Raw genomic sequence first — 15,040 nt, 5'->3', positions numbered from 1 at the left:
GGAGATGGGCGGGGTTTTAAGAAGGAGGAGGGTGCGCGTGCGTGGGTTTTTAAGCTGGCAACTGGTTAGTTTTTCTTCTTCTTCCAAAAGCTGCGTTGGAACCGGCGTGCTCCAGGGTGGCGACCGCGCACCCCTGATCGGCTCACCGTTGGCTGTTTGCGCATGATTGGAGGCTTGGAGCACATATCGTGGATCGTTTCCGTTTGTTTACCAATGAACCGCGACGGGACACACCGCGCATGTGCAGAACGCACGGTGCGCTGTGCAGTGCAGGTATGGTCCGGGTCAGCGGCGAACATGGGAACGCCATTAAAAACCGGGCTGGTAGCATGCCAACGCACGCACGCGAGAGGTCACACTGCCTAGTTTGCACTTTGCAGGCACCCATCTTCAGACCTGTCCGGATGCATTTGTTTGGGACAAACGGATAAATCACACGACCCAGCGCGCAGGTGCAAACGGACTTTTGTCTGTTTTATGTCTGCTTTCGACTTATCCACGGTCCAAGTTTTGGGTCGCTTTTGAAGTGAAACGGACATCGCGCGGACGAGCGGGACGCTCGCACTTGTCTTCCTCTGGCCCGTCCGTCGGTGGCACAAAGCACCACCCCGGCGCCCCATTTCGCGCCATTTCCTCCCAAACCCTCCCACATCCCGCCCACTACCCTTCCGTCCGTGGCCGATGCCCCGCTGAATTCTGACGGCTAGACCGTCGACCTGCTCGAAAAGGTGAAGAAGAAGGCGACGGCCAAGGGTCCGATGAAGCCGCGGTCGGAACTCATGCCGGCGGAGCTCACAAAGCTGGACGCGGAATCGGCCAAGAGGAGGAACCGGAGGGCGGCGGCCAAGGGCAAGAACGACGCGGCCAAGTTCGCCGCTGAGCGCGATGCGTTGCAGGCCACGCGGCGCAAGGTCGACGTGGACGAGAAGGAGGACATCGTCAACAAAGCGCATGCCCTCCTCATGCTTGGGATTTGCCATCCGGCGGGTTTCTCGGCAGCGCCCGTCGGCCCGGCGAGCACAGGCTCGTTGGTCGCCAGGCCTCCACACTGCCCCTCGCCTACGTCGCGGACCACGCCTTTGTCGCCCAGTTTTTTTTCCGCCAAGGCACGAAGGCCAGACCCGTTTCTCGGGTCGCCGAACGTTGGCGTGATCGCGCCGTCCACCCCGCGCCCCTCGGCCGTCATCGACCTCAACGTCATGCCGGGGTCCAGCAGCAGCGGCCGGCCGTCCGTCAAGATGCAAAGAAAGCAAGCACGACCGCCGTCTACGGGCACCATGTCGTCGCCCCGCGTCCTGTTTGACGAAATGCCAACGCCAACGCCAACGGTCGACGACCCCTTCTACAATCAGTTCATGGAGAATGTCATCTACGAGGGTGGGCATGGTGGTGCCTACGATCCCGACGAGACCCAAAGTCAGGATGGTCGCGGCCAGTAAGTTGTCGATGAAGACATTGATGCCCACGACCATGCTGACGACGACCATGGTGACTCGTCGCATGAAGATGATGACATCTATTGCGAAGGTGATGTTGATGAAGAAGAGGAAGGCATTGATATTGGGGGTGAGCCATTGTTCATCGACGAGCTCACCCAGAGAGCGAAAGCACAAAAGAGGAAGAAGAGCATTCGTACGGGATCATACTCACAAGAGGAGGACAAGTTGATTTGACAAAGTTGGATGGAGGTTGGCCAAGATTCGAGGACCGGTACGCAACAAAAGGGACTTGTTTTCTGGACAAGAGTTCACAAAACATTCCATGAAAGGAAGTTGTTTGCGCCCTACCAATTTGCGAGCAACCGTGGCATCACCTCGATTCAAAAGAGGTGGTTGTTCATCCAACAAGAATGCAACAAGTATTGTGCCGCACTTGAGAGCGTTGAAGCACGACCCGTGAGTGGTCTCGGCATTGGGGACATGGTATGTTCTCTTATCTTTCGTTGCTACGGCCATGAGACTTCGGCCTTCTATATGTTTGCATGTTTAATTGTTGTTGATCGTGTAGGCATTTCAATCTTTGGAAGCATTCAAGGCACGGCACAATGATAAGCCATTCACTCTTACGCATTGTTGGACACTCATCAACAATTGCCCTAAGTTCAAAGATTAATACTGTGAACTTCAAAGGAAGAGAGGCAAAAAGACGGCCGCGTTGGACGAAGGTGGAGATGGTGAGGTGTTGAAGAGGCCCAGGGGCAAGACCAACTCCAAGATGGACGACATATGTGATGCGTCATACATGGCCTTGCATGAGACTTTGCACGGCATGATGTCTCAAAAGGATATGAGGGACGAGAAAAGGCGACAAAGTAAGGACGAGCAAATGAAGCAATACCTAGATCTTCAAATGAAGAAGCTTGAGATGGAGGAGACGGCCAAGAAGAGGAAGATCGACATGGAGGAGGAGGCATCCCGGCAAAGGTAGCTCGACATGAGGCCGCCAATGTCACGGCCATGTAGAGGCAGCTCGACATCGAGGCCATCAATGTTGCAACCAAATCAAAGGAGGTGGCCCTAGCGATCATGAGCGTGGACTTGACCAAGATGAGCGAGAAGACGAGGAGCTGGTTCGAGGCCAGGCAGAAGATGTTTGACGCCAATGAACTGAACTAGGTGGTTTGTTCGGCCGTGGCCATTCTTTTTGGAGGCTGGCATAGGTGCCGGCCACTGGCTGTGTGCCGGCGAGAAACCTATTCATTTTCGAGGCTAGTTGTGTTGCTGGCCGCTGGCTGTGTTGCCGGCGACAAAACGATTCATTTTGTTGGCTGGCTTTATTGTCGGCCGCTGGCTCTATTGCCGACAAGGACGTGTAGGCAGGCTATGTTGCCGGCGTGAACTAGGGTTGCTGGCATGAACTAGGGCGTGGTTTATTCGAAAATTTACGTTTGAAAAAGGAGGCAGACAGGATGCGGCCGAAGGATGTATCCTCGTGTTGGGCGCACGGCCATCACATCCCAGAAATGGTCCGGACACGACCTCATTACCCGCCCTAAATGGACAGAATCCAGGCCAAAACGGACGTCCGTTTGGGATCCGTGCGCTGGAGTTGGCCTAAGCATTTATGTTGTTTCCTTTCCATTCCAGGAAATGCATGCCAAGCTAGTTTCATACACCGGATGGACTTCTGCAGCCAATCCTTGATCTTTTTTAGGTTGATTTTTTTGTGTGAGGTCAATTTTTTTGAAAAAAAAACATGCTCAAACGTTCTCAATTTCTTTTAGACACACATCAAATTTTGGTGTACAACCTCAAAAGGTTTCAGCTCCAAATTCAACTTACATTAGTAGAAACAAAAAAAAACAAAATTAGATGTGAATCGTGTCAAAGTACTATTCACCTAAGGCTGTCAATATTCACATTCAAATTTGTCTTTTTCCGAATCTCTAAATGTACAACGAGTTTTGAGCTGATTTTTCAGAGTTGTAGACATACCCCACATGGATATTGTCAAATAATTTTAGATTTTTCCAAAATGTCTAAATATTTATTTTATGGTTGATCTCACGATCTCGCCTAAATGTGAGATCTCATACAAGTCTCCCTAGGGTTTTGGTGCTTGTCACTTGTCACGTCGATGATTTGTTTCAAAAAACAATTCCACGGGAGCCAACTAATAGCCTCGTCGCCGCTTATGCCAACACCTCGTCCACCCTGCCGGCAAAGAGTTTAGCAAAGGGAGCGAAGAAAAAGACGGGGAAGGGCCATGCCGTTGCCTCTCCTTGGTTGGTCTCAAGGGCTGGCGAAATTGGGATGTCCTCTCAATTAGTATTATGGGTGATACGGGAACAAAAAATGTTGATCTCGGGCACATTGTTGTCACATTTTGATCATGTGTCTGACCGACGTGCGGAATTTGATCAATTTGAACCCTCCGGCTTGTCGAGAAAGGTCGCAATTTAGGGAGCTAACGTTAAGCCCGATGAGGATATTGTGCTCGTTAGGCATGGGAAGATATCTCTTTCGATGCATTCACGGGAAAGACCAAACGACCGCAAACTATTAAAAGCAAATTAATGAGGCCGGGATATGGATATGGCAACTATTAGTTTGCGTTTCGCTTGACCAACCTCCAAATACATATGAAGCATGCTCGACATACATTACGCTCATTGCTGACATGACGACTCTGTTAAAGTTGCTCTTAGCGTATTAAAAACAGTATTACAAAGCATATTGCTCCTAAGCTGTCTTATCCCTATGAAGTGCAAAAGAATAGGGAAATAAGTATTTGCAAACGAAGTCATGCCATATTCTCTCTGGTTTGTTTACCAAGTCCTTGCCTGGTTATCTATTACATAAATATGTAAATGGAATTGGTATGAGGCAGCTCCCTGACTTGCAAAATTCAGGGGGAGAAATCTCCTAGGTTATAACCTGTTAAGATCATCAGATCTTCAGTATGTACTCTTTTCCTTTGTGATTTTTACCTAACTGTTTCTCATGTAAGGTTTTCAATAAAGCAATTTAAGTACAAGTATGGACAACATATGTCATATTCTCCTTATTATCTCATTGGATTTTTAAAAGGAGTTATTCATGGCATATTGTATATTCCTCCTTCATTTTTTCCACGAAGTTTCTGAAGGTCATGATTCCAAGGATGACCAGTCGCAAGGACAAGCAAGGATTAGGGGGGGGGGGTGTTAGGATTGATTTATTCTTATAACTAAAGTGTAACCTTACTCGTCAAATCTCTTGTGCCGTTGGTTAGCAACCGCCGTGACGCTCTCCACACCCGCACGTATGGCCGCATCTGCACATCTTGTATGTCCTCCATCTATAGATTCTATTATTGATGATACGTAGAATCGGCGGTCCCTCGTTAGGTTCGCAAACATGGTTGAAAGTGTCAGAACAGAGTTCACACAAGTGGGTTACCTAGGTTCGGGCCCTCCAAAGGAGGTAATATCCCGTGCCCTATTTCTAATCTATATTCATGGTAGAGTTTCTTGTTATCAAGACTATAGATTATGGGTATAGATGGGAATTGCTATGTACCCCTAGCCCCGTCCTATATTGTATTGATCACAGGGGCTAGAGTTTACATGAGAAATCTCTTTCCTTGCTCACCAAGATGGTTCCTAAGATCTATTCGGGCCTCCTGACTCCCTCTTGTCGTCGGGCTCTGTCGGAGCCATATGGCCCCATGGAAGGCCTACTGTCAGGCTCCCCTCCGAGAAGTCACCCCTAGTGTATTCGACCGTCAATGACCATTGATGGAATAAGGTTGTTTGATTCATTCATTCAGTTTGTCTCACAACAATCCTAAGGGTGTCAGTACCTCCTATTGCACTGCATAAACCTTGTATTCTTGTCTCGAATAAAGTAACTCTAGCAGAGTCACCATATGTGAGTCATCATATGTCTTATGGAGCGTGCTTCATATCCATTCGGAGACTACGACAATTATGTGCAAACACAGATTAACCGTAATGTTTGGGGAGGGGGAGGGGAAGACGCAATATTCCGCAATTAATCTCCTCAAATCGAACCATTGGCATTGAAAGTGCCATATGATGTGTTCCCGCTCTGCCATGAAATTTGCTTGTGCCTCCTCACGGTGGAGCCATATGGCGATGTTCCTCTCGAACGCCAGCCTCTGCCCAGGGATGGTCTGCTCAAAAGTTTCATTGGGTTGTACGATCGACGCGTAGGCAACGTATCGCTCATTCCATGCCTCCTTAACAATGAGGCGACGAGGAGCATGTGGTGGTCGATATGAGTTGTGTGGGCGAGACCTCTCCTGCCCCATACGGGAATTGCTGGCAGATATGCTTGACATCCCAAACAACGACATGTGTTTTGGGATTAGAATCTGACCACACATTGAGGAGGGCGGCATCCTCCTGCGCGACCTCCTCCGTGTCGCAGCGATCCCACTCCTCCTCCTCAGCGATGTTGGTGGCGTCTTATGTCGTTTCCTCCTCGTCGAGCAATCATTTCTCTCCTCCGAGAGCAAAACCTTTTCCGGTCGAGGGGTAACTGACATGGTGAAAGTGGAGAGAAAGAGGAATGACCTTTTTATTCCAGCAGGTGGTGGGAAATCATGATGGGAAGGGCGCGGGTAATTGGGCACGCGGCGTCCACCATTAATTGGCTTGCTTCCTGATGCGATGGGAGTCGGCCGCTTGCGCCATTGACGGGAAGAGGAGGTGGACCACACAGGAGGATGAAGAGGATGTGAAACTTCCTCTCGTCGTTGTCGGATAGACCCTTCAAAAACCAAGCCCCACCACCTTCAAATTAGAAGGCCCGCGAGCTCGATATAGAGCGTCCTTCATAAATTATGACGCTACGAGGTCGGATAACAACTCAATTAGAACGGTCTTATTGGTTAAAACCGTCATGTTGGTGATTATTATTTTTTGCGCGCTGGGGTGAGGGTGGGGGTGGTATATTGGTGATTATTATGATGATCGGGCTGTTTTGGCGACTCAGCTGGAGTCGCTCCAAGAAATACAATGAACGTTGATGTCCATTTACGTGGTGTACACTTGGTTCGGAGTACGCAATGATGCACTGAGCTAACAAACATTTTACTTTGGTTGTCTCTTGCAAATGGCGGGCCAATCGAATCCATGACAGGTACTCCCTCCGTTCCGATTTACTCGTCGTGGTTTTAATTCTAAAACCACGACAAGTAAATCGGAACGGAGGAAGTATCTTTCATGGCAAAAATCATAGAATTGTAATAATAAATTTATACAAATATAATTTCGAGTACGTACCGCCAATTGATGGGCAAAACATAATGCAGCAAAACATTTCTTCAGGTTGTCACCAGGCTGGAGACGAGGAACATGAGTAAGAACATTTTGATGTCATTGTCACCCAGGAAAAACGACATGCGGCGCGAAGAAAAAGAAAGAGAAAAAGGAACTCAAACTGCTTCAAGTAATGTACTACAACTCCAAGGATGAACAGAATAAAAATGTCATGAACTACTCCCATCTTGATCATCTCTCTGTGTCCATATCACACAGTCTGCTGAGCATGCTTTGTGCCAGCAGTAAGAAAGAACGAAAGTATACAAAGAGATTTCCCTCTGGTTTCTAGAGAAATCAGAAACCTCGAGATTTATGATGTGGAAAAGATACATCAAATCTGCATTGCCAGCTCAATGGCTCCGTGCTGGCCACAGAAGCTGTTTGATTTGGTCAGCAATTCTCTTGCTTGAAGCATCACAGGTTCTTTGCATTGACCTGAGATGGCGATCTCTGGTCAGACTCTGGCCTTCGCAGAGCAGACAAGGATGCTTAGCTTCAGAGGTCAAAGGAATCAACTGGACTCCCTGCAGCGTCCTTAACTTCCTCGGTCCACACAAATCATCAGTCGTGCCAATGATACTGACCTCGCGTTGCGTGTCTGAACATTTTGTTTGAACAATCAAACCAAAGAGAAAATGATCTACAAGTCCAAATAACCAAAAATATTATGTGCATAGATAGTACTCACTATTATTTGATTACTCGCAACTATGAACTGACCACCACTTGCACTACTTCAGTAAACACAGAACATCAAACTTTGCTACACATTTCCATTCCCACTAACCAACATACCCAAAAACACCAGAAAATGTTCACACAAAGGGACTCAAAACACTTGCACTTACTGGCGATTTCATTATGGGGCAGCTCATGATCTTCATATCGATCTATTATCCACCTCTGTATCTATTCTTTCTTAGCTAAACAGGTGGAAGATCTATCCAATTTGGTTATATTATATCATGGACTCGAAAAACGGATCTGAATTTGACTGAAATGCACGATCTTCACAGGTATCACTTTTCACGATACCTAAAAGGTGGAATAACGATTTTCGAACCATTTCCTATAAGAGAATGGTTTCCATTACTTTGAGAAATGGATTCTTATATCAAACTATAGCTATTGCATTAAAGAAGAAAAGAAACTAATAGAAGTCGAAGACGCGGAATGATAGTGAATAGAGAGAAATATTCTTCTGATTTTCTTGTTTCTATCTACTAGACGCCGTAGAGAATTGAGAATTTTCATGTCTTTCAATTCTCGTACTCGTAATTGGAAAGTTCTGGAAGGAGACCCATCATTTTGCAATGAAAACAACATATAAAACTCTGGACAATTTCGAAATCAGGCCAAGCGTCTTAATACATATGCAAAAAAATTCATTATTGGCCCACCATTGATTAGAAGATTTAGCTTGTGTGAATCGCTATTGGTTTGATACGAATAATGACAATCGTTTCAGCACATTTAAACCTATAAACGACGACTACGGAAACTATAACACAGCTCACACCAAGTTAATTAAAATTACGGGAGTAACTAGTAGGGAGTTTGGTGTTTCATTCAGGCGTGGGCGGAGAGCTGGCGCTTCTGCTTGGACAGCTTGGCCTGCAGCTTGTCGAGCTTGGCGCTCATGCTCTTCTGCTGTTCGCTCACCGACCCCTCCTGCGTGCTGCACATCTGCGGCTTCATCTTCAGGCTGAACCGCCTCGGGACATGGGACGCCCACCCTCCTCCTCCGTTCTTGCCACCGCCGCGCCCCAGCTTCTCGATCTCCTGCCGCATGTCCGAGCACTCCTTCTCCAGCTCCGCCAGCCGCATCCGCATGTTGTCCATGCCCACCTTCAGCACCTGGTTCTCCCTCACGGCCGCCGACCACCCCCCGGCCTCGCCGGACATCGCCACGCAGCCGCTCCGCAGCGGCCTGGACGACCCTTCCAGGTTGTCCGACACCAGCAGGCACCCCGCGATCGACGTCCTCAGCTGCAGCTGCTCGAAGAAGAGGACTTGCACGACCACGCGCAGCGGCAGCCTCTCGTTCTGCGCCGCGTGGGTGCACGCCTCCAGGGACAGCTTCTGGCAGTCCATCAGCCGGCATAGCTGCTCCCGTTCCGCTTCTGATAGCCAGGAATGTGCCTGTGAGCAACACAAAACCAAAATGATTAACAACTTTAAAAAAAGGAAGTAGGATAGAAGATCTACCTTCAAGTACACATCGATGGCACGGTAGAGGCCGTCATCTAGCGGCCGGGCATACTCGGGCAAAGCAGATGCCAGGGCTTGGAATTTCGGAGGTTTCAGATTGACATCCGGTGCAACCTCTGCAAGATAGCCATCCAGTAACTTGGCAACAGCAGTGATTGGTATCATAGAAGGGGACGCCATCATGTCATCGATGCACGGGGAGCAACCGCCGTTGGCTTGGTCCATTGCCAGAAAGTGCTCAAGAATCCTGTGCACGCACTCCACATTGTACAGTGTTTCCATGGTGTAAGAGTAGTTTGGCAGCAGTAGATCTTCCAGACTGGCCTGGTCAAGCTGCATGCCGACGCGTTTCTCCAAGTTGGCGATGCAGGTGGAGCTGGCTTTCAGAATCATGGATGTTTTAAGCAGCCCGAGCAAGAGTTTTGTAGGCACCAAACCCTTCTGAACAGGCAATAGTCTGTCGATCTCCTCAAGCAAGTTCCTCTGTTCTACATCAGAAAGAGTACCGGCCAGGGGCATTGTTCCCATGCTATTGTGCCTACTGAGTCCTGGAATATACTTCCGCGCATAATATGCCAAAGAACCAGCGATGATCTCAGGCCGAATGCGTCGAAACTCCATACCAGATAGCAACCTCTTGTACATGGGAAAACTCAATGATGAAACATCGTCATACCACCAGTCCGAACTGAAGTTTCTGGGCCTGGCACCGGTGCTGATCCCATTCCACAGCACACTGCCACCAGGGCTTTGCATGAGGCCATGTTCCCTTATCGGCCAGCCAAACAGGTTTGGGTCGGTAGTTGCTTTCGATGCTAATGACTCGATGCATCTCTTCACAATTTGAAGATCTTCAGCATGAGGGAGAAGGTCATCACATGTTTCGAGGGCCTTTAAAGAATCTTTCCAGTTACGAAGCACCACTTGGTTAAGAAACATTTCTGTCTGTGCAATCAGGTTGTCATCAGATATTTCTTCAGTCATCTGGAGATGCTCAGAGGCGCAACGCAGGTGGACAACATTTGAAGAAGAAAGTTCTATTTTCACTCCATAGCAGAATCTTGCCACCATTTCAAATGATTTTGCACCCCCTGGGATATCACTTAGTTTGATGATGCACTCTTCTTGATCTGAACTCTCCTCTATCAATTGTTCAAGAACGGCACTTTTGGAAAGTAAAGGGAACTGCAAAGACAATGACCAGCATTATGGTAAAAGAACAGCCAGCATGTAGTGAAGGTCTACAAGTACAAGGTAAGAAAAATCTGTAAAGATGCATGAATGACCACAGGAGAAAGTAAACAAATGGCATGTGTATTATTTTTAAAGATGAAATGTTGCCACAAATTAATTCTCCAAAAATGAGTGAAATCCTTCCAATACAAGTACAAGTTGCTCATCCTTCTTAATAAGGACAATGTATATTTTCCTATAAATCCACAGGTAGTTCCTTGCCAACTTAGAATGGACACTGTTTGCTTGTTACGACAGACTAAAGTTTGTTAGTCTTATCTCTCAAAAAAAAGTTTGTTAGTCCACCTTGATGTTTTAGACTACATTCTTTTTTAATACCAAACAGTTTAAATAATTTTCTTCTAGGGCATTCTAGTAACAAGTAATAGTAATACAGTAGCTGTTTCTAGTGCCATAGAGGGCGAAATTGTTTACGGACAATCACAGGAAATGCATATTACCTTATGAAGGTGGAAAGACATACCCCCAACTTCCACAGTAACATCACTTGGCAGTCCTGTTGTGCAGAACCTAGAAGGTTCAAAAGCAGAAGAAAAAGTCAAGATCATTATATCAGACATATTTAAATACGAAACTTCACAGAGCAAATTTGAAACATATATATCCACGGTAATGGTCCCTTCGACGTCACAAACAGTGGTGCTAAAGGTGGTTGATTTCATGAAACATCGGAAGCTTGGGCTGTCCATTTAAAACAAAATCCAAACCTGCTCCCTAGTAAATAATTACAAGTTGGCTGCATTGTCTTGTATAAATGAAATGAGGAACGATGGCATCCCGCTGCCAACCAATGTGATGTGGATCCATGAAAAACCGCAGGCGACCCCCACCGGCCACCACAAACTGATTGCAGAAGCGGTCAACTGCGATCAACTGTGCATATTAGTGGGTACAATGAGTGAATAACACCCCACCATACTTGAATGGTGGAACTGTATCTAGCATGTGCAATGGGGCACCAAGGCAGGCAATACCGCAAGTCTTCTCCTTATTTCGTGGGAAATATTCTTAATCAACAAGTGTGTCGGTGACAAAACGAAATTTCAAATTCCAGCTAACGCCTTGTTTTGAACACATTTTCTTGGCAACTAGCATAGCATTTGAAAGTAATGTTTTCAACCCTGAATTTTCTCTCTCAATCACAAATGACAAGCAAGCAGGAGCAAGTAAACCAAGTCTGCTATTCGAATCTCATCGTTTTGCAATTGAAAATACGCATGTGAACATGGAATCAGTGGCAGTGGCCTGTATATATACAAAGAAAACAAAACTCGAGACAGAGCTCAGGGAGAGCGGTGTAGAGCGAAGCCGTGCAGTCCAGCCAAACAAGTTAAAGACTTGTGAATTATGGCACCTCCAGACAGAGCTCCACCAAATTGGCACCAATTTGAGCAGAAACCCCCAAGAACGCCAACCAGCCACTCTTGTCCTATTTTCTCCCCTAAATTCTTGAGGTTTCAGGTAGCAGCAAAAGAAGGGCAGGAACAAGACAACAAGGCCCAATTGTCTATCCTGGCAAGGGAGAGCGAGCAAGTAGACCGCAGAAATCAAGGCTGAATTAACGCGGAGAACATAGGGCGAACAGGGAAGAAGAGAGTAATGAGGCGAGAAATTTACCACGCCTGTCCCTGCCTTCTGAAGGCATCAGGCTTTGATCCCAGCTTCACCGACGCCGACGCCGACGCCGACGCGGCCATCCTGGTCGACGCGGCCTCCCCCAAAGAAGGCTGCGCGAGTAAGACTCGGGCGCAGAAGAAGAACCCTCAACCAGCACTCGGAAGCTCAGGCCATGGCCTGGTCTGCCCCTTTCTCTCTCGCTCTCTCCCAGCTGCCGCCGGAACCAGCTCCCCGCGAAAGAAAGACAGGGCAGGGCAGGGTCAGCGATACATGATATGGTTGGAGGTGGAGACCCCTTTGGCGACGGGCCTGCTGCTGATCCAACCACTCCTCCTCCAATAAACCAAGCGCAAGCGGGGGTTGCAGGAAGAGGAGCACCGATTCAATCGAAGCAGTTAATGGTGGGCGCCGGCGCACAATGGGGGTTGGGAGAGAGAGCAGGAGTGCGAGTAGTTGGGTTGGGGCAGGGAGGAGGCTTGAAGACGGCAGTTTCTATTGTGTCTTCACCCTCCCTCTCTCTCTGCTTAACTGCTTTTGTGGGTGATTAAGAAGGTCTCGGGGAGTTTGATTAGGGGGGGAGGTGGAGATGGAGATGGAGATGGAGAGGGGAAGCAGTTGGCGCTGTGTGTTTTTCTCTACTTCTTTAGGGCTCGTGGTCACGGGGACAGCGCCATGACTGGGTGTAAAAGAGCGGTTCATTGCCAACTCGACAATTGTTTTGTTTTGTTGCAAGGAGAAAGAAATTAGAAAAGGAATCGGGTCAATTGGTAGTAGGCGTCAAACGGAGGGAGCGGCCAGACGACAAGGCAGCAGGTCAATCAATTATTTGGTCGACAAGGGAGATATTGCGGCCTGCGGAATCGCACGGCTGGTTCCCATCCATTGAGGCGCAAATAGTGGGAAATAAATTAGTAGAGTAGGAATCTATACCTGTGTGAGGCGCAAATATCGCAAAGCTACGACTAGTAATGTGTTGGAAGGCGTTTTTTTAGTATATTTATTCCAGAAAAAGAAGGTGTTTCTTTTCTTTTTCTTTTTAGGGAAAAAAGAAGAAGCAAGGTGCGTATGGGAGGAGCGGGGGTTGTGCGTTGGTTCCTGCCTGCCAGTGTGCTGCGTGGGTTGTTGGCGCGGGAGTTAATATTTACTGATGAGGAGGGCATTAAAGGGTCTGGAAATCTTGGGCTGCGTGTACACAGATTCTCTGAAGGAGAGAGTACAGCCGGGCAACGTTTGTTTATGCATGCATTTCAGCCACCGCTTTGTCCTCTTGACCTCAATACCGACTATATTTCCGGACGTCCGTAGCATTTTCAAATTTAGGTACGGTGGTCCTCTACTTCTAGGGTTGCAGACTTGTAGTACTTGAAAATACGTCCTTAGGGTTTTTATCTATGTTGGTCGTTTGATTCACAAGGTTTTTTCTTTTGGAATCAAGTGTGCTGCAGTTCATTGAAAATCATGCATCTACTTCAACCTCTTTTCATAATTCTTTTGTTTTTTCTATGGCATCAAACACTCTATACTAATTCTATAAGATTCAAGTGGACGTGACACTTAAATCCTGTATTTTTCCTATCCTTACGTTCTAAAATCCTGCAAATCAAAGAGGGCCTGATTAGTGAAGCCCATACTGTGCCATGCAAGGATATACGACGCACCAGGGTTGAGTTGGTTAGGGGGACAGTGGTATCCTCAACCCACCACATGAAATCAGCGGGTGCAAATCCTTTTTATAAGAAAGAATCTTTGAAGGCGCAAATCAAATCGTCGTATATCTCATACTACTAGTAGTACTATTTTGTTTTCAGAAAAAAAATGGAAGCTTGGGCTACCGGCAAATGCTCTTCTCGATCGGTGGCGCATGTCTTTAACCTTACGCAGTCGGTACTACTAGCACGTACTCCGAGTCTGCAGGAAACCCAAACCACCTTGATGTGATAGGAGTAAAATAAACAGGTGGCTTGTTTGGGGGCTAGCGTCGCAGCTGCGTGGTGCTTGCTTGTACGTGCAGATGCCGCCGCTGTTTGCCGCGCCCGGATGGATGCACACAAGGAACTATGAAGGAAGGTCAACTCGTTGGGACTAGCTCGATTCGTCGATGTTGGATGTTAATCTGGTTATTATGGTTTTGCACTTGTGATATTCCCAATGTGTGAATCAATTATTTGTACGCAGTGTCCAAACGTGGTCTAACATTGGACACGCATAAGCACCACGGTTCAAGAAAATTCACTTCAGGACTAGGCCTATGTGTAAATTAATATAACACGTTTTAGATCACCATTTCCCTCTGTAAATTAATACCGCCTCCATCCTGATTTATTGGTCCTTTCGTATTTTGTGCTAAATTTTCACCTTATATTTAAATAACAAAATGTTAATGCGTCTAAAAAAATTAATGCCAGTAAAAACTATGTTCAAATACGAACCCAATGATATAATTTTTAATGACATGCATTATCATTTTCTTAGTCTGACACAAAAATACTAAGGGGACCAATAAACCAGGACGGAGGTAGTACAAGATATTTTAGATCACTAAAGTAGTAGTGATCTAATGGGAGCAGAGAGCAATTTTACAGGTTTTTTGGCTCCCGGGAACATTTGCTCCGGGATGAACAGTACCTCAAAAAATGTGGGAAAATGTTTTAAAAAATTCTGAATTTTTTTGTGAATGATTGTGTTAGTGTCGCAAGCATGCTTGAAAATTTTCATGCGAAATGGATCAGTAGTGTTTTGTCGGTGAAAAAGAATTAGTGTAACATTTGGCGTTCATTTTTTTTTGCACAAGTCAAAATGTTTATTTTTTTGCCTTTGCAGGTAGCATAAATAATTTGTTGGAATTTTTTTGACATTTCAAAAATTATTTTTCACACGTAGGAGCACATGCTCCTGGGAGCCAAATTGGATTTCCAGATAACCCATTTAGCACAACACAACACATTTAGCACTATGTTGTTTGATTGCATAAATCAAATTTCATCACACCAGTAGTTGGAAACACTTCATATATTGGATGGTAAACACAACACCATCATAAACAACAAAGTAAAGAGGTTTAAGATGTCTTCTTCTTCTTCTTCTTCTTCTTCTTCTTCTTCTTCTTCTTCTTCTTCTTCTTCTTCTTTGTATTGGAGGTACATAGTGAGGGGTCCTTTGATTTAAAGGGATTTCATAGGATTTTCAAAG

General features: G+C 46.6%; 1 protein-coding gene across 1 annotated transcript; it reads right to left on the bottom strand.

Annotated features, from left to right (window-relative positions):
• Positions 1 to 8,075: 8,075 nt before the first annotated feature.
• Positions 8,076 to 12,430, bottom strand: LOC123104916 (BTB/POZ domain-containing protein At1g30440). Its single transcript, XM_044526854.1, has 4 exons — positions 11,852 to 12,430; positions 10,675 to 10,744; positions 8,978 to 10,165; positions 8,076 to 8,911 (listed from the first exon to the last, which is right to left on the bottom strand). The coding sequence occupies exons 1-4, from the start codon at positions 11,929 to 11,931 to the stop codon at positions 8,339 to 8,341; spliced, it is 1,911 nt and encodes a 636-aa protein (XP_044382789.1). The 5' UTR covers positions 11,932 to 12,430; the 3' UTR covers positions 8,076 to 8,338.
• Between the last annotated feature and the right edge of the window lie 2,610 nt (positions 12,431 to 15,040).

The sequence above is a fragment of the Triticum aestivum genome, chromosome 5A (assembly GCF_018294505.1).
Source record: "Triticum aestivum cultivar Chinese Spring chromosome 5A, IWGSC CS RefSeq v2.1, whole genome shotgun sequence".
NCBI lineage: Eukaryota > Viridiplantae > Streptophyta > Magnoliopsida > Poales > Poaceae > Triticum > Triticum aestivum.
This window is presented reverse-complemented; position numbering and strand designations above follow the sequence as displayed.